The following is a 20013-nucleotide window of genomic DNA, read 5'->3' on the forward strand; positions in this document are numbered from 1 at the left end:
TCCAACCTTTCCTTGAACACCCCCAGGGATGGTGACTCCACCACCTCCCTGGGCAACCCATCCCAATGCCTGACTGCTCTTTCTGAGAAGAAATTCCTCAAAATTTTCAACCTGAACTTCCCCTGGCGCAACTTGGGACCATTCCCTCTGGTCCTGTCACCAGTTAACCTGTGAGAAGAGGCCAACCCCAGCTCCCCACACCTCCCTCTTGTGTCCCTGGCCCCTCACCAGCCTCATAGCCCTTCTCTAGACATGCTCCAGGGCCTCGGTGTCCTTCTGGCAGTGAGGAGCCCGAAAAACTGAACCCAGCACTCGAGATGCGGCCTCACCAGAGCTGAGTACAGGGGGACGATCACCCCCCTGCTCCTGGTGGCCACACTATTCCTGACACAAGCCAGGATGCTGTTGGCCTTCTGGGCCACCTGGGCACACTGCTGGCTCGTGTTCAGGCGAGCATCAACCAGCACCTCCAGAGCCTTTTGTGCTCTGGGGGGGAAGCCAAACCAGGGCTGGGGACACTGGGGTTGGGGACACCAGAGCTGGGGACAGTGGGGCTGGGGTCACTGGGGAGGAGGACACTGGGACTGGATTCACCGGGGTTGAAGACACTGGGGCTGGGGATACTGGGGCTGGATTCACCGGGGCTGGGGATACCGGGGCTGGGGTCACTGGGGAGGGGGACACTGGGGCTGGGGACACCAGGGTTGGGGACAGTGGGGCTGGCGATACTGGGGAGGGGAACACCGGGGCTGGGGATACTGGAGACATCGGGGAGGTGGACAACGGGGCTGGGGACACCAGGGTTGGGGTCATCAGAGTTGGGGACACCAGTGCTGGGGTCACTGGAGAGGGGGACACTGGGGCTGGGGACACTGGGGCTGGATTCACCGGGGCTGAGGACGCTGGGGCTGGGGATACTGGGGAGGGGGACACCGGGGCTGGGGACACCGGGTTTGGGGACACTGGTGCTGGGGTCACTGGGGTTGAAGACACTGGGGCTGGGGACACTGGGGCTGGATTCACCGGGGCTGAGGACGCTGGGGCTGGGGATACTGGGGAGGGGGACACCGGGGTTGGGGACACTGGGGCTGGGGACAAGGGGCCTCGCGGGGTGCCGTTGCCGTTCTCCAGCCGCGGGGAGCAGCCCTGTGGGGTGCGGAAGCCCTCAGGGGCCAGCCCCGTGATGGCGCCTGAGGCGGGAGGGGGGGGGGGGGGGGGGGTGGTCGCGCAGGACGAGGCCGACCGGGAGGCGGCGGAGGGCCCGGGGCGGAGCTCGGCGGCGACCGGGGAGGGGTCGGCGGCCACCGGGGCTTGGAGGGGCGGCGGTGGGGGCGGGCCACGTCGCGGCGGGCGGAGCGGCCCCGGCGGGGAGCGTGAAGGGGGTGGGTGGGGGGGGACCGGGTGGGCTCGCGGCCGCCGCGGCCCTGTTGTGTGGCAGCCGTTGGGGCCCCGGCCCCGCCGCCATGGAGGACCCGGCGCGGCTGCTGGTGGCGGCGGCCGCTCACGGAACCGGGGTGGCTCTGCCCGGGGGCATCCCCCCAACCGGAGGAGCCGCCGCCGCTGCCGGGGCTGCCGCCGCCGCCGCCGCCGCTGGGGATCCGGCCGCCGCTCCGCCACCGGGGCCGCCGCCGCCGCCGCCTCCCGCTCCTCACGATACGGGCGATGTCCTGCAGCAGATCATGGCCATCACCGACCAGAGCCTGGACGAGGCCCAGGCCAGGTAGCGCGGGCCTGCGGTGGGCCCGTGGAAGGCGGCGGTGGGGAGGGAGCGGCCCCCGGGGGGGGTGGGGAGGGGGCTTCGGGGTTCCCCCAGCACCCGACACCCACGGTACGGAGGTGGGTGGTGGGTGATGGGTGAGGGGGGGGCTCGGGTGGGTGCCGGTCCTTTTCCCTCGCAGCCCGGTGCCGTGACTCAGCTGGGTGTCGGGGATGTCGCGATGGGAGTCGTGGGGGGGGGTTTGGGTCCGAGAGCTTGGGGGGCACGGCCGCTGAACGCCGCCTGGAAACGCTGCTGGGGTTTGGGGTCTGGGCCTCCGGGGTCCAGTCCGGCTCGGGATGTGTCCTGCTTCTGTACTGGGCTCATCGGTGTTAAAGGGTCTGTGGTGGGGAGCTGGGGTCTGGGGGCACAAAGTTCCCGGTGTGTTCCCGCATCCTCGCTTCTCCTCCGCTGGGATGTGCTTGAATAGTTGGATGGAGCCTGGAGGAGACGCGGGTTCTTCACGTCTACTTCTCAGCCCCCTCCTTCCTTTTCGTTAAAGCCCGCTGACAAATTCAGGTTTGGGCTTCGGACTCGGACCGCAGCCACCATCCCCGGTAAAATTGGGGTTGTTCTGCATGGTGGGACCTCAACGTGGAGCGGTGAAGCGGTGGCCGCCGTTGAGCGTCGAGGCGCTTGGATCACGGTTTGCTTGGCAGGGAAAGACAGAGCCTGGCCCGGTGCAGGTGCACCCAAAGATCTGTCACCACCCCCTTGCTGCTCTGAGTTTTGCTAGAATCACATTAAAAGGGAAAAGAATCGCGTTTGTTCTTTTCCTGGGCACGCTGTAGTGCCTTGTTGACCTCCTTGGGATGTAAATAATTGCAGAGAATAACATAACGTGCTGCAAAGAAATCACCATAATTCAGCATCTTCTCGTGTATTCTCTTTGCCCTAGAGGTACGTCTGGCCCTGATTGGCGCTGTGTAATTACATGCTTTGCTTACTTGGCGTGTGCTGGTTACGAGAGGTGGGCAGCCCCGATGATGAGGCAGTTTGGAAGAAGGTGGAGACTGTAACAGAGCGGGCTTATGAAATCGGCGACATGGTTTTCTGGCCTCCTCTTCCAGTCAGTCGCGTGCTGCTCCGACTTCCCGCTGCGAAGCTCGGAGATTCTGCGCCCGTTGACCCTCCCTGCCTGCCCCCAGTTTTCCCCCCATCGGATCCGGTTGTAATGGTGCCAAGCTAGCGGCTTGTTTTTTTTATTTCTGCCTGAAGTTTAGCCCTATTCAGGTACACCTGTTGCTGTCGGATGCTGTCAGTGACTGATGCAGCCCAGGCAGACGCTAGGCTCCTGGCGGCTTGAGTGGGTTGTCTGAATATAAGCAAAAATGGTCCTTTCAACAAAAGTCATCATTTGTTCTTAAAGAAAATGCTTCCAGGTAGCTTTCAACTGCAGGGTGTAGGGAAATAACCCCTGTAAGTGGTGCTTGCTCTGGGTCAAGCGTATGGCCACTGGTAATGCAGGAGTCATCCCAACGCTCAAGTATGATTTTCTTTTCTACCTGGCACCACATCTCAGAAATACCTGTGTGCAGCTCCCATCAAGTTTCTATAGGAATAGAACGGCCTATAGGTAGCAGAAAAGAAAATTGCAGCTCTTACAGCCTCATATTTAAGGTAACTGAGAGCAAAAGAAATTTGTCAGGAACTTCAGATCCAAATAACAAGTGAAGAATGGGTTTGGAAAGATGACTTGAACTTTGTTTAAATGATGTTATTTTATCTGCACTCATTGTCTTAGAAATGCTGTCAAAATATACTTGAAGCACGGCAGACCTGAAGGCCCCGAAATTTTACAGTGCCTTTACCATATTTTCATGTCTATGTGCATAACAGAGGCTTTTGTGTTCTGGGCAAGAAGTTTGTTTGGTTTACTCAGAAAACCTTAAGAGGACTTAATGCTGAGAAAGTAAAACTGGGGCCTGGTTTTAAACCCGTAGCTCCAGGGACACAAATGGGGATTTGGGACTTCTCATACCTCAGTGGAGCAGCATTGCTATGATTAACGGCTTTATTTGTTGGGAATTACTTTTATTCTTTTGCATTAAAAATGCATGTTGCTGTACTTTGAATGTATTATTTATATGTAGGTTTGAGTGTCCGAGGGTTCTCCTGAGTTCCAAGGTTCTTTCAGTGCAGATAACTCGGATTTTTAAACCGTAAGGTGAAAGCTTGGGTCAAAGTTTGATTTAGAGAAAATTAATGTAGCAAGGATAAGTTTAACACTGCTATTAAACGTGTTACCTTATCAACTTACAGCTCTTGACAAGAGTTAGAGGCGTTATTAATTATGCAGTTATTCCTGGGAAGCGTCTTGGCTCTAGTATCTCTGCCCTCCTGCCTTGGACGTAAAGCACCACTTTTTAAACCCGGGTGGAGAGTACAGTCTTGAGGCTTGGTGTTCATTTTCCCTCTCTCTCCCTTTCCCTTCCCCCCTTAACCCCCCCCTTTTTTTTTTCCCTCATCAGGCAAGGACAATAGACTCCACTAGGCTGTCTTCTCAGCTGCCTTTGTTCTCAGGCTGTTTGTCTTTGGGTTGATATTATCAAACATCTATATAGATGAACTGGGTTTATGCTTCTTTTGGCCGTGTAACGAAGGAAACTGGCCAATTGACTTCAGCTTCTGCTATTTTTGTTAAAAGCCTGTGTTCTGACGTTCACTGGTGGTTCAGTTGCTGTGAATGTTATTGGTGCAAGCTTGTAAGGAAGCTGAAGCTGAGCACCTGTGTTTGTGCTTTTTCCAATAGCCTGAGAACTGGCTGATGTGCAAGTCCGAAGGCTAATTTGTTTACATAAAAACCATCAAAAGCATTGAAAACTTGGCGTGAGGGTGATTTAAATATTATTTCTGAACTACAAAAGAGGTCGCGAGAAGCAAAAGAGACTCTTTGAGGCGTACGTTGCAGCTAGGCACTTCTTTCCACTGCCAGTCAGCGGAAGCGAGGCGCTAACCAAGCGAGGCACCTACCTGCTGGCTGCTTTTTAAAATTGGTAACAGCCTGTATCTCTGGAAAATGCTGCTCACCCTTTGTGAGCAACTTCAGCTTCCTGTCTTACATGCTGCTCTCCACACTTCATGTTTGTTTTCAACAAAGCAAGAGATAAAATTCTCAAAGCATGTCTCTATCCTCAGCTTCAGCGAGGTAGTATTAGCACGTCTTGTAAAACTTGTACTAAAATGCTGTTAAATGCAATCTGTGCGATTATATGCAAGAGATTCTGGCCTTATATTCATCTCCTTACAATATGGTCAAGTCTGATTTCAGCAGCCCTCCCTCCCTCCCCAAGGTTCCCCTCTGAAAACGCCTTGTTGTTCTTCATCTTGTAGGAGGTGTCTGGGTACCTGTCTGCCCTTAATCACTAGGAGTTCCTGAGTTCCCTCTCAGAGGAGGCATGTTTTTAAACAGCTGCTAGCTGTTTAAATTGAGCAAACCCGTGAATGGTAGTGGTGTTCTCTGTTGCTCTATATGCTATAAAAACCCCGGGTGTGTTTCTCCTTTTTCTCTGGATTCCATTATTGGATTATAGAGAAGTTTACTAACTGAAGACTGCACTTCTTGCCCCCACATAAAATACTCTTTTGGTAGAACTGAAGTTGCTTATGGTTCATATAAGCTACGCAAAATTCTGAATTTAAAGGCCTGTGTGTTTCTATGACAGCTTGCTCCCAGTGATGAATGAGTATAGCACTTAAATGAAATATATCACCAGAACTTGCAAATGTACTTCTTAATCTTATATGCTAACCTGCTATTACTGAAGCACGATCCAGTTCTCTGCAAGCCTTGGCATCTTCGCTGTGTTTCCTGTTGGCATTCACTCACTCTTTCTTCTTTCATTTCAGAAAACATGCCTTGAACTGCCACAGAATGAAGCCTGCTCTTTTCAGCGTGCTGTGTGAGATCAAGGAAAAAACAGGTGCGTTGGTGTCTCTTCTGGTTTCAACTTGCAAAAAAGAAAACCAACCCCACCAACAGTCGGTGATTAGCTTTGCTCTTGTTTGATGTGGCCCACATTTTCCCTTATTGCTTGTACTACTTACGGCTATTTTGGGGGATTAATAATGTTCTGTAAGCTGGGAATTGTTTTGATTTGTTTTTCATAATGCTTTTAGTGTTTTCATTTGGAGAAAACAATGCTTGTTTGTTTGTTTGCACAAGTGTTTTGCTTGTGCTGAGGGAGGAAATCTATAGCTTTTTTTTTTTTTCTTTTTTGATATCTGGCATAATACCTAGACTGTCCTGAATAATGTGTCTGTGCTGTTGTGCTTTTTTTTTTTTCCCTTTCCTTTAAGGAATTGGTACCAAAACTGTGGTGGTAGTAAGAGTTCTAAGCTGACAAATAATTGTATTATGGAGGAAAAGAGACAGTAAGAGAGAAAGCTTTGGGATACTGGAAAACAGAAGTGGCAGGGAGTGGAATTGGTGGGTATATCGTGCAACTGTCTTTTTGAAGAACAGAAGCATCAGGAGCAAACAAATTTCAATTTTGGATCACTTAATGTGTACTCATACATAAACTCTTAAACAATGTTGCTTGAATATCTAATTTCTATAAGCTGTCGTGAACTTGGACTTTTTAAAACAAAATATCTATTTCCATTATCTGCAACTAAATCGGTGCTTTTTCAGCTTCTAGCTGTATGAATGCTTGACAACCTAAAGCTGTGTTTGCATTATTTCTTCTAAAAGTGTGTTGCACCTCGCAGTACATTTCATAACATCACCAAATAAAGACCATACGGTTACGTCCCCTGTGCTGCCCTTGTCATCCCAGGTAGCTTTAAGGGAGACGTTGATGTTCCCTTTTTAGGGTTTGTTTGCATATATCCCATTCTCACGGTAGCAGTTTCATAAGAAAAACGTAGAATAAGTGTGAGTGTGCTGTCTGGATCTGCTTTTCCTTCTGTCTGTACTTTGAGTGTCGATATCCTTAAAAGAGGGTCTTTCATCTGATTTTCCTTTCTACGTTGAAAGCTGCCTTCTGTGCTTTATTGATTGAAGCTGTGACTTCTCCGAGCTAAATGCACTTGCAGGAACAGGCTCTGGTATCTCGGTTATGCTGGATTTGTTTTGGTCTCATAGGTTTTTGAATGTCTGATGGTCTGTCTATTCCTTATTTAAATTATGGGGAGCAGATGTTACGGCTTCAAGCAAACAAAAGCCTGGACATACTGTAGCACAAGGTTTTGGGCTTTCTTTGTGACCCAGGCACACAAGCTCCTTTTCTAGCTCTGAAATCAGTTTAAAACATGTTCCTCCCCCCCCATCTTTCTTTCGTCCTTTGTTGGAGTGCTAGTATCATTCACAATAGCTCAGGATAAGCCGTATGCCTTTGCAAGGGGCAGCCAGCTGAAAGGTGCTGAAAAATTCTGCCCAATAGCAGTATATTAATTAAAAAAATACAAATGACTCCGATTTGGCCACGTTTAATAATTGTTCAAGCCCTAATTTTTCCTCTAAAAATATATAATTATATATATATTTTATTTTAAACTATTCAGTTATGGGGAAAATGGGTATTTTGTTTTCAGGTAGGTCTTAAATATGTATGCCTGGAGCATATGTAGCTGTTTGAAGAGGCATCTAATCCAATAAATCCTTCTTAGTTTTTTTGGGGGAACTCACAGAAGCAGGAGCATTTTTAATCTATGCAGCAAATAGGGTTTTGGTGTGCTGCTGATTGGGTTACGCTTCAGATATAAGATTCAAGCTATATGAATTCAAGCATGGCCTAATTCTATAATAAAAATCAGAATTAAATGTCTGTAGTGTGGAAGATGCGTGCTTTTGGTGCTGAATATGCCATTTTGGAGGTCTTGGCTGTACTGTGCTAAGGGAATGCTGGGCTGTGATGGGGCTTGCTGCCCTTTGGCACAGGGAGAGTGTGTTTCTGCACACTTTTGTGGAGCATGCTGCACAGTGGGACCCAGATTCTGTCTTTCTGACCTGTGGTACTCCACAAACACATTCCGTGCCTCCCCTTGCCTTTTCTTTCTCTTTTTTTTGTTGCCGTTGCTAGCTGCAATCTGCTGGCCTTCCTTTTAATGTGCTGGCACTCAGCTCGGTCCGTTCAATGGGTACCTTTTGATTCGGTCATAAAACTTGGCAAACGGTGTGGCCAAAGAACACGCTTTCTCTTTGTTGCTGGGTTTGTTGACATTCTTACGTAGCTGTGCCTTGTTCCTCAGCACTCGGAGCCCTGCTGGCTTTTGTCTTCTGTTTCAATTCGCTTTCCTCTCTCTCTCTCCCCCTCTGTCTCTCTGAGTGAGCAAGACTGCCTTGAATTTTGAGAAAGTGCTCTCCTGTTACAATGCTTTGAGACCAGCTGAACCAACAGCGCTGTCATTCTCTGTGCTGGCATTCTTGGGAAGCTGGTATCCTAACTAACTGAAAAATGCAGTGTTTTGTATGCCTGAAGATTGTTCTTGTGGCTGCTGGATGAAAAATCTGTTTGGTAATGTGTGAGCGGGGTTATGTTAGCACTGAGAGGTGGTTTGGAAGGGGTTTGTGATGGTTTTGAGCCAGTTTTAAGGTGACCTGCTCCTAAAAAAAAATGCTGCTTTCTCACCTAACAGCTTGATTTGCTACATGGAATGCCAAATGGAGGAAACCCTTCTGCTTGAATAAAACATCACAAGTCAGTATTTAGCAGTATTTATAGGATAAATGTTTGCAGGTGTAACATAGGTGACAGGATCATTTGGGGGGAAGACTAAGCCATTGAGGAGGAGGGATGCAGGTTTGTGGAACTGGACATGCACAGCATTAGTGCAAATTACTGTCTGCTTGCACTGCTGGTGCTGTGCTGGTGAGGCATGTTCTTGTGTTTTCACTGAAAAAAGAAACAAAAAGCAAAAGCAAACTAATGGTGGCCAACATGGGACCCAACTGCCTACTTCTTGGCACTCTGCATAGGTATTTCCTGCTAAATACAGTATGGGCTGTTCATTTCTGGCCCTAAGATGACAATTTTTGGTTTTAACTTAGTATATTCTATACCCACTAGATGCGTTTATCTTGCTCTTCTGCATTATTTGCTCTTTGAAAGAAAATCTGGAAAGGAAAGCAAGTCTAAGCAAAGTGTGCATCACTTATTTTGGTACCACTGATCTTGTACAGTTCATTACAGAACTGCAAATCTTTAATTAATGATATGTAAATATATTGTAATGATTGCATTTGCATACTGAGTGAGGCTTCAGCACCTTAGGTTGTGATGTGTTTTAATTAAAGATTAATTAGAAATGATGGGAATTTCATTTTGCTTAGTATAATTATTTTACATATTTGATGAATATCTGGTAGGTGATGTGCAAGAGAATGCACAATATTATATTAGTGCTTGTGACTCTTCAGGCGTTTTAATCCAGTCTAGGGTTTTCTTAAGCGTTCATAAAAGTGAAATACTGTGAAATTTATAAAGTCCTGATGTAACAGTACATTTAAATAACACTACCTGTGCAGTAACTGGTTTAGTGGAAGGGCAAACCCAGTGTTCAGCTGTCCTCTCAACAGGTAGGAAAGAAAATGGATAATTTGTATTTTCTCAAAGCTTGTATTTAAAGGCAGCCAAAGAATCACATAGTTACTGAGCTTCTTTGTGTCTTTGCCAGAACTGTTGGGAGCAGCTGTGTTTTTTCCTGGTGCTTTTGCTGTACCCATGCTCCAGTGTCTTCGCATCTTGACTCAAAGCTCCGAGTATTAATAAAGAGCTGTCATATGCTACGTTCTTAAAGTGTTGTGGGAACTTCAGAAATCTGATGGTCAGAAGGCTGCTGAGAGGGGGAAGCTTTCTTTCTGGCCTTATAAGCATTGTGAGTCAGTAGAAAATAATCAGTAGGTAAGGACAGGCGTATTTAACAAGTCTGTCGATTAGTATGCTTGGTTAAAAGTGGTAAGCTCTCTCCTTTTGGAATCCTTTTTGTTTAATCCAATCTAGTTTTTACAGAGGCCACAATGCCAGCAGGAGTTTGCCATCTATCAGGACTGTGTGCAGAAAGGGGGTGATGCCTGACCTGCAGAGCATGCCAAAAGCTCACAGGGCAGAGGAAGCTGCCTTGACAAACTGCTTGCTGGTACAGCACGTACTGCTGGAATTGTTCTTGCTAGACTGTCAAAAGAGACTTGCAGAAGCTGGTGTGAACACGGCACTCCTACAGTGGCAAGGGTTTTGCTCTCCCATTCTGTCACTTTGGTGAGATTATCAACTCTGGGAGGTTGGTAGACAAGTGACTGCAGCTCTTGTACTTGGAAATTAGAATCAGCTGCTGCACGCAGCAAACACGGTTATGAATTCACTGACTAGGTAGTTTTGGCTGAATCTCGTGTAAGTTATGATCTGTACAAATATTATCACCGGGTGAAGATGCTAGGGGTAAAGATAAAGTTCAAGCACAAGGTATCCATTCCAGGAGATGATGGCATCACTTTAAAAATAGTATCTGTGCTGATGATTTCTGTAGAACTTGCATTTTACCTGTCAGGCAAATTAAGATGCAGTTATGCCAAAAAAAAGTTTGAAATCAACCTGAGAGAGCGGGTTGGACTGACTGAGCTGCTTGCATTCATCCGTTCTTAGGTCTGTTCATCTGTGAAAGAGTTCATTCAATAAACCCTTGAACTACTAGGTTGGAAATGCAGTTTACAGCATGTTAGTGGTAGTTAACTCCTCTCTAGTTTCTTGCGACTTACCAGATTCTTCCAGCCAACCGAATTCTTCCCTTGAGATTGTGGAAGTGCTTTATACATGCTTTTCAGCAGTCAACTTGAGATGAGCTTATGTGTAATTGATGATAACTAATGTCTAATTACCATAATTAGACAAGTGACATAAAATTAAGCTGCAGCTGGGAGCTTGACTTCAACATGAGGTATGCTGATATGCATCATAATGTGCATCAAAAGGTGTTTGGCAGAAACGCATTCAAATAAGAACACGACACCAAAATACCTGTTCCTCCAAACTTACACTTGCCAGTCCAAACAGTTTAATGTGGGTTTTATCAAAAAAAAATAAAAACAAAAACCAACAAGGAGCATTCTCTGCTGTGCCAAGGCCTTCTGGAAAAAAAGAGCCCTTTTTGTGTTTTGTTTCTTGTTCATTCGGTACCATCAGGTTTATGCTGTAGATGGTCTGCTATTATTTTTAAGATATTCTCATTTTAATTACATAATGGTTAGAAAATCAACTAACATTTTACATATTTAACAGGCCCCTCCTGTTGTGGTTTAACCTGGCAGGCAGCTGAGTACCACACAGCCACTTGCTCAGTGCCCCCCCCACTGGGATGGAGGAGGGAGCTGAAACAGGGAAAAGTGGGAAAGCTCGTGGGTTGAGAGAAAGAATGGATAATAAGAAAGAAAAGGGGTGGGGGGAAGAAATGGGAAAAAACAAACAAACAAACAAACAAAAAAACACAAAACCAAACCAAGTGATGTAAAACACACCCAGCTGACTGATGCCCAGCCAGCCTACGAGCAACAGCAGCCCCCTTTTGGTCAGTTTGGGTCAACGGTACATAGGTGTGTTATCAATGCTATTTTCCTTCCAAGTCCAAAACACAGCACCGTGCCAGATACTGTGAGGAAAACTGACTCTATGCCAGCCAAAACCAGGACACCTCCCTTATCGTTGTATCTGGAGCTCAACAGTTATATTTAGTGGCCATACCATGTGCTGCATTTTAGCTGCAGTTGCTTTACCTTGTTCTGCTTGCAAAGAGCTCTGGGTTGTCCTGGAGAAGACCTTGATTGTTGTGACAGATCTGCAGCCACCCCAAATGCTCTCTTTTCTTCAGAACTGTGTAGTAATTTCTGTATGGCCTGCAAAATACTAAGTTCAGCTACATGATTGTAAGTTCAGACTGTGCATTCAAAGTTGTGCTCCTGGCACGTTGCTTTTTTAAAAAATATGCTAGTTTGCCTATAAAATGCTGAATATTACTATAAATTCATACATTAAATGTCTCTGTACATATACAGCGTTCTCGTGCCCTCATACTAGCATCTATTCATAACAAGAGATGTTCTGTGCTTAGCTTTGGTAGGGAATAAAATATTCCTGTTAACCTGCTGATTAAAATTAGGAAAAGGTCATTTGAGTTTTGTAGCTTCACAAGATTAAGACCAACTGTTCGTTAAACTAAAATTGCCTAGCAATTAAAATCCAATTAAAAGGCAAAGAGCTCTTGGCGTTTTTTGAATTGACTCAGTATCTCATGAGTTTTTTTTTTTTTTTTCGTTTTGTTTTTTAAGGGAGTTCATGATAAATTGTCAAAAACTGGGAAATTAAGTTTTCAAAACAAATTTACTCAGAATCAATCTTGAGTAATCTGAGCACAGAGTCCGGCTTTGTTGGTTATAAGCATAATGAAACTGGCTTCTCATCCATATTTTCTTTTTTTTTCAGATTTTAACAGGACAAAATGTAGTCTGTTGTTGTACACTATAATTGTGTCCTTGGCATATTAAGCAGCCTAAGTGAAACTTGTCCCTTGTGGACAGATTTCAGCAGGACCTTACAGTGGTGCGGTGTTCTTTCCAGTTCCTGGACTTGGACATGTAGCAGCTGTAGTGGTTCAGGCCTTCTGTTCACCTACTGCAGTCTGTCTTCTTGATCCAGGACTGGTTACTGCTGAGGACCATGCAAGCAGCCAGGCAGCAGGCTGATAGGTGGTCAGCAGCTCTGTAAGAATTTCCTGATTTGTACAGGCTGTTAGGGGTGCTAGTGTGTGAGCTCTAAAATCATGTCTAAATGTGTATGGAGTGTAAACTAGTAGGACCCTGAGTAATCTTATCTGCATGCTTTGGAAAACTTGCCTTGTGACTTCATGTTTCTCGATCTGACTGATGTTTTCTTCTGATGTGCTGTCTCCTGGCTTCTTTAATACTTCCTTTTTTTCCTTGACCTCAAGAAGCACTCTAAAGCCTGTGAAGGGTGTTTACATGCTCTACCAGATCTGAAGTGGATGCTTTGTCCTGTTTCAGAACTAATCTTTTGATTCCCTCTTTATATTTATCTAGTGTTAAGTATTCGTGGTATTCAGGAAGAAGATCCCCCCGATGCTCAACTAATGAGACTAGATAACATGTTGCTGGCAGAGGGTGTCTCCGGGCCCGAGAAAAGAGGAAGAGGAGGACCAATGGCTGTAGCAGCAACATCAGGTGGCTGTCCAAATGACAATAGCATTGAACACTCTGACTACAGGGCCAAGCTGTCACAGATCCGACAGATATACCACTCTGAGCTAGAGAAATATGAACAGGTGATCTTTCTGCATGGAAGAGTTTTTATCATCTCAATTAAAAATAACCGTTTTTTCCTTTGGTGTTGGTTTTAAGAACAGAACAGGAAGCATAATAAATTCAGATGAATGCAAGGATATCAAATTCGGTTGAAAACTTATCTCAGTGTTACAGAAGTAAGGTGAAGATAGAGGGACTGGACATCAAACTAAAGATAATAAATGTCTCGTTTATCTTTGTTGCAGCATTTTGTAAGAGTAAATAAAAGTAAAACTGAAACATGGAAACTCCTCTAAAGTTTTTGGATATGTATTCTTGTTGGGGAAATTAATTCCGGGGTATTTTATTGTTTGTCGATACAAATGTATTTATTTTCAGGCCTGCAGTGAGTTTACTACCCACGTTATGAACCTGCTTAGGGAACAGAGTAGAACAAGACCAATTTCGCCAAAAGAAATAGAGCGCATGGTGAATATAATCCATGGCAAATTCAGCACCATCCAAATGCAACTGAAGCAGAGCACGTGCGAGGCAGTAATGATCCTGCGTTCACGGTTTCTTGATGCAAGGTACTGTGAAAACACAACCTAGTGATAACAGATGTTTAAGTCTGGACTTTCTCTGTTGCTCGATGCCAATGACTGCTTAAGAAGCCTTGAGTCTGTCATTCCCAGTGTTGACTTAGTTTAAATATTGACAACTTGCCACCTGTTCTGCTTGCTAAGGTATGCTTGCTTTGACATTAACATCTGATTAATTCCGTCCAATTCTTATGTTCTCCTTCAAATGGGATATATTTTAGAGTAGACCACTGGCTTGTTGTTCTCTGTCAGGTCTACTCTGTCACGCGGTCTAAGTAGGAATAATTGTGCTCTTTTGATAGGCGTAAACGACGTAACTTCAGCAAACAGGCAACAGAAGTACTGAATGAATACTTTTATTCGCATCTGAGTAATCCTTACCCCAGTGAAGAGGCCAAAGAAGAGCTAGCAAAGAAAGGTGGCATCACAGTTTCACAGGTATGAAGGATTTTATCTGAATTAAATTAAGTGACTTCTTTTCTTAAATAATGTTTTGTCCCCAGTAGCTAGCAGGAGGCTTCACTCACTGCTGTGAAATAGTACACAGCATTTAGGTTATTCTGAAGGGTTTAGTAGGGTGCATTTTTTGCTTGAAGCCTGCTTTAAAATGCTGCCTATGAGTAACTTGTGAATAGAGTGTAAATGTATTAGTTTAATCAAATTCTAACGGGGATATATGTCTCCAGGTTTCCAACTGGTTTGGTAACAAAAGAATTCGATACAAAAAAAACATGGGGAAGTTCCAAGAAGAAGCCAATATTTATGCTGCAAAAACAGCTGTAGATGCAACAAATGTTGTGGCTCAAGGCAACCAGGCAAATTCTCCATCCACACCAAATTCAGGTAAGCAAGAGCACTAGTGAGGAGAGTGTTTGCTTGAAAAGTCTCTAATTATTTCCTGCAATGACAAGTACCATGAACTACTGGTTTTTGAACCAGTCACAAGATTTATTTTTCTGTTAAACTTAGTTTTTTCTAGGAGTACTACAGTATCTGTGCTTTTGCATCACAAAGTGGTTTTTGTTTGTTCATTTTTTCTTAAGCTTCCTCTGGATCTTTTAAGATGACAAATTCCGGAGATTCGTTTATAAACTTGCAGTCATTGACTTCCTACCAGAGCTCCCCAGTGGGAGGCAATGTGCAGTCGCAGGTAAGCAGGTTTTTTAAAACTAGATTCTCTTAATATCAGATAAGGATGGATTTTTGGTTCTCTAGCTAGCCCTGACCAGAATGCAAGAAGTGACTAGAGTCAAAATGCTGAAATGAGTCAAGAAACAAACCTGCTCAAATATATGTTTTCTGTTGCAACCAGACCCTTTAAAATGAATAAGATCTAAATTAACCTACTGGTATTCCTCCATCCTTCAAATTTACATTACTAAATGGTTTTTCCTTATTTTAGAGTCAGTCTTGCTCTGTATATAGAGAACTTTGTGTAGCATTGTAGTATTTCTGTTAATAGTGTTGTCAGATGCACTGTAAGCTTTCTGATGAATTCCTAAATACACCTGAACTGCACAGAATTTGTTCCTCTCACTAGAACCCGAGTTGCTCTATGAAAAGCTGCATGTGACAGTAGGCTCGATACCAGATTCTAGTTCTGTTAAATGACCTCTTTAAGTATAGCTCAGTTAATAGCAAGCAGCTGCAAAGAAAACTTCAAAGTTTTAAAATAAAATAGGTAATCCTACTTATAATGCTTCATTTCTTTGACTTATTTTTTTCCTCTCTTATTGTTGTTATTCTGTGGGCTCTTGTTATAGATGGATTCCTTGCATCATGTCATACACCAGACAGGAAGATATGACACAATTGTGGGGAATCCTTTGTACACGACGCAGCGCATAGATGTAAGATCTACTCAAGTATTACTTTAGTTGAACCAAAACTCATGCCTGAGATTGGCTAACGATCTGTAAATAAACATTAACTTCATTTCCTACCCCCTGAGATGTCTGTTGTGGGGACAGGAAAAAGCTGAAAGTAGAAGCTTTCGGTTTATTCCTGCCACAAACAGATGGCAGTAAGAATGCTACCGTAAAATTGGGGTGGGGCGGGCAGGAGGTGTTAAGGGGTGTTCCTGGACTGTTCTTTGCCAGGAAATAACAACTATTTGATTTCATAAGCACTGTTACTTGTAGGGTTTAAGCATATAAAGGCATACTTTATTGTCTGCAAGTAGTTTCTTAAAAGATCTAATGAAATGATGTTTGTTTTACCTTCAGGCTAATGGCAGCTGGCAGGATGCTACCACCCCTTCATCAATCACTTCACCTGCTGGAGATCCTGGAAGTGTTAATTCGGATGCGTCTAATTAAGTTTTTAGGACCTATTGATGAGAGGAAAGAGGTCATTAGTGTAATTTGTCAATGTTGCTCTTTTGCCAATACTCTTGTTTATACAACTTGACACACAGCTAATTACCTCAGAAAAACCCTGGAACCAATAGAAGATTGTGATTACAATGATACCTCTCTACCTCTCAGCCTCACGCAGTTGAGTTCTTTTTACTTATGCCCATTGGGATGTGAAATTGTTTTAAAAGAACTTGCTTCATTTTCCTAACCAAATTCATTTTTTTAAATATCAATTTTATGGTAAGAATCTGAAAGTGTCTCTTCTAGAACTTGGCGTTTGTCTCAAGTTTTACAGCTTAAGAAAATTGACTTATTTTAATTTCCATGAAGTTTTTTACTCTGAAATTTCTGTTCTAGCTGATAGATACTAACAATTAAACCCCCTGTATTGTAATTGTATGCGTTCTCTGTATTGTAATTTTGTATAGGAAAATAAGCTTTTCTTACCTAGACTTCATTCTGAGCTGATTAATCAGAACGTTGCTTTACCAAAACTCACTGGACTTGGCTCTCGGGTAGCCCCTTCCATCCTGTGTCACCCCTAATCCTAATTTAATGTCTAGTGTAAAACCGCCTCCCCCCCTAGGTTCTGTGCATTCCTGCCGCTGTTAATACAAAGACCACCACTTTCAGTTGAGATTTTATCAAAGATAATAAACTTCCAAAGCCTTTTTTTTTTTTTTTTTACTATTATTATTATTATTTTTTGGTTTTCCTCTTTCCCGCCTATTCCGTGAGGGGAAGGGGGGAGGAGGACGCTGAGGGGAGCTCCCGCGCATGCGCCCTCCTCAGGGGGCGCCGCCATTTCCCGGCGTGCCCCGCGCCCAACGGCGGGCAGCGGGGGCCGCCATGTTGGCTCGGACGGCGGAGCCCGCCCGGTGCCGGTGAGTGACGGGACCGGGAACCGGGGAACCGGGGCCCGGAGGTTTTAGGGGGTGGGCAGCGGGGCCCGGCCGCCTCGAGCTTGACCGCAGCGTTCTTGCAGGTCCGAGGAGATGCCACAGGAGGTGAGCGCTGGAGGGATGCGGGGGCGGCCTGAGGGGGCGGCGGGGCCGTCCCGCAGCGTGTGGTAACGTTTGCGGGCCCGTTTTTTCCCTCAGACATCGCCCGGTGCGGCTCAGACAACCCCCTGTGCGGCTGACGGTGCTGTGTCAGGTAGGGGAGGCCGCAGGCAGCAGCAGTCCTGGGGTGCTGTGAGGGAATGGTGCTGGTCTAAGCCTCACACACTGCACTGCTGCTCCTCTGAGCAAGGCCCTGTACGTTTAAACCTCCAGAAAAAGCCTTTTTCTCTCTATTCTCCATCTGGCGTTAGCAACGTGGTGATTTTGAGTGGTTTTTCTCAGAACCTGACCCCGGAGAAAAGAAAGGTGATGCTGAGCAACCCGTAAAGGCACCTGACGTAACTGCTGTTAGCAAGAATGTTAGTTCCCTTTTGAAAGCTGGAGCAGGTACAAGGAAAAGTTGCCGTGGAAGTCCAAGCCCCAGGAAAAGCCCGCTCCTTGTCACTCCTCAAGCCAAGCGTCGCTCTTGGCGTCGTTCAAGCCTGAAGGGGACAAAACGCCGGAAATCTCTGCCTCCTTTTCACCAGGATGTCACTGGTAATGCACTTCTTCCTCCCCTTATCAAGCTCTCTTGAAAAACTCCTGCAGTAGTCTGCTGCAAGTTGAAATCTGATTTCATGGAATGGTTTTTACTGTAATTACGGAGTAATTGCATTATTCCAAGCTACTAGCCTATGGCTGTGTTGGCAATGGCCTCTGAGGTCCAGGTACTTGACGTTAAGAGGAGGTTGCTGTGCTAATGGGTTCTGGAGACCTGTGTTTGCAGTTTCTGCCTTTTTACTTCTATGGCTGAGTCTTAAGGAGTATTTTTCTTGCTAGGAGGTCTTTCTGCCTCTTCCGTGTCCTGCAGATGGCACACCTGTACAACAAAAACAGGCTTTAGTGTCTTGTGGAATGATTTCAGCTGCTTGCGGCTCGGTGTAAAGTTGTTCCTAAATTTTATTTTTCAGAATTGTGCCAGTCAATTAACCTTGATCTGCCGGAGACAGATCGGCTTTCTGAGTTGTTGCTGTCCAGTTTCCAGGTAAGCTTGTCTGTTGTAGAAACTCGTTATTCTTCTTTTAACTTTCTCTGACATTCTGATTCCTGTAACTGAGCTTAAACACCTTATGTAGGTGTTTACCTACATAAAAAAAAAAAAGAGCAGCCACACAGCATATGGAGCTTAGGGGTGACCTGTTTAACTTTGTCATATAGCACATTAAAGGGTGCTAAGACCTTTTCTATGTTCTCATAGTTTTCTGCACAGAAACTTGAACACGTCTTGAAGCAGACAGAGGGTTTTAGTCCTGAGGCTTTCGAAGCTAACGGTAAGTTGTATTTTGTGCATCACAAAGCAGGGGTAAAATCCCAAGGTTTTAAATACCAACTCTTCACTGGCATTCTCTTGAGATGAAACCAGCTGTCCTTGAAAGGAGGGGTCGGAGGGATCAGGTGCTGCCAAAATTACCTGAATGATGATATTTGCTTTTTGGTATTACAAATTCTGTAGGTACAAGCGTTGTTCCATCTTACTTTGTTTTCATCTCCAGTCAGCTCGGTTTCAGAAGACCTGAAGCAATACATAGAGAAGCTGAAGCTAGATGGAACGCTGAAGACCTGCATAGAGAAAACTGAAATGTAAGGGCTCGCCTGGCTCATCTCTAGTTTATTATTTTTTTTCTGTTTTTACTTCATGCCCTGCCCAGATGTCTCAATTTGCAAACAGTGAACCTGTTGCCTGGGGGTGCCAGGCTTCATGGGGGGCAACGACATGGCTGAGCAAACAGTCCAGTGAATATTTACAGGGCTGTTATTTTCCTTGAGGAGATCAAGGAGGCTTCTCTCTTCTGTGCTGTGCAGTTTAAAGCGTTGATGTGTAAGCACTAAGCAGTCACCAGAGCCCTCTGTGACGATACTCAAGTGTTTCATCTCTGTATATCGTACTGTGTTGCACTTCTCTGCTTTAGGGCTTCGTTGGATTCTGTTTCAGATGAGTCAGTGGCCCAAGCCAAGGAGCATATTGCCAGGTAAGATGGGCTGTGTGTGCTCTGAGACTGTATAAAGACCAAAATGGGTTTTCAAAGAGGGTTAAGGTGCATTTGTGGTGTGTTTAGTTCTCTGGCTCCTCTTTCTGAGGGTGAGTGCTGTAACTTAGCCTTATGAAGGGAACACCGGTCGTGTGCAGACCTCTTTTCTTCTCTCCCTAGGTTTTCTGCTGAATGTCAGGCTTGGGATGAGCTCTTACAGCGCTACCAGAAGGGAGCTGAAGAAATGGCCAGGTGCGTTGGTAGCTGAAAAGAAAACCTTTTGGCAGAAGAAGAAACAGAGAAGCCTGCTCCGAGAGATGCCGCAGGCAGCGCGTAGCAGCTAACCGCCTTGTTTTCCAGGCAGCTGGAGGAGTGCAAGGCTAATCAAGGACACGCAGAGCCTCCAAACTACATGGAGACGTCTCAGGCTGAGGTCCTGAGCAGCAAACCCAACTACCAGGCGGTCCTGGACGCGCAGGGCGAGGGCCTGAAGTGCATGGAGCTGGTGGTGAGTCGCGCTGCCCCGCGCCCCGGGCTCCTTTCTGCACCTCGCTGAGCCCTGCGGCCTTTTTGCAGTTCGACGAACTGCGGCAGGCGGTGGAGCTGCTGCGGGCTTTCAGCGAGGACAGCCGCCGGTACCTGCAGGGACTGTCACAGCACCTGGGTAAGCACCGGGATGGGCACCGGGAGCGTTACCGGGACCGTTACCGGGACCGTGAGTGCCCAACCGGGGGCTGACGGCCTCTCTCTGCCCCTCTCTTCCAGCTGCACGGACCTTCCGACGCCTGCAGGACTCGCCGGTCCGCAAACTGCTCGCTGCCCCGCGCAGGCCGGCGCCGCCGGAGGGCTGAAGGGGACCGGGAGCGGCACCAGGAGCGGCTCCGGGCCGCGGGGAACTCAATAAACACAGCTCTCTTCCGCCTTCAGCGTCCGTCGCAGCTCATTGGTCTCTTTGCGCGTCGCTCAAAGCGCCGCCTCCAATCGCCTCAGCGCTCCTG

The 20013-nt window shown here is 46.1% G+C and overlaps 2 protein-coding genes across 2 annotated transcripts; both read left to right on the forward strand.

Annotated features, from left to right (window-relative positions):
* The first annotated feature begins 1454 nt into the window (after positions 1-1454).
* Positions 1455-16631, forward strand: PBX4 (PBX homeobox 4). The gene is made up of 9 exons (XM_084304001.1): positions 1455-1720; positions 5606-5679; positions 12786-13027; positions 13386-13576; positions 13891-14026; positions 14275-14431; positions 14632-14738; positions 15352-15438; positions 15814-16631. Exons 1-9 carry the CDS (start codon positions 1464-1466, stop codon positions 15904-15906), a joined length of 1344 nt encoding a protein of 447 aa, XP_084160127.1. The 5' UTR covers positions 1455-1463; the 3' UTR covers positions 15907-16631.
* Positions 16632-16767: 136 nt separating this feature from the next.
* DSN1 (DSN1 component of MIS12 kinetochore complex) lies at positions 16768-19935 on the forward strand. The gene is made up of 12 exons (XM_084304090.1): positions 16768-16829; positions 16931-16952; positions 17046-17100; positions 17289-17543; positions 17957-18030; positions 18244-18316; positions 18539-18626; positions 18956-19015; positions 19196-19267; positions 19376-19523; positions 19592-19679; positions 19781-19935. The coding sequence occupies exons 1-12, from the start codon at positions 16795-16797 to the stop codon at positions 19864-19866; spliced, it is 1056 nt and encodes a 351-aa protein (XP_084160216.1). The 5' UTR covers positions 16768-16794; the 3' UTR covers positions 19867-19935.
* Positions 19936-20013: the final 78 nt, after the last annotated feature.

This window comes from Netta rufina (genome assembly GCF_964035555.1).
Source record: "Netta rufina genome assembly, chromosome: 32".
NCBI lineage: Eukaryota > Metazoa > Chordata > Aves > Anseriformes > Anatidae > Netta > Netta rufina.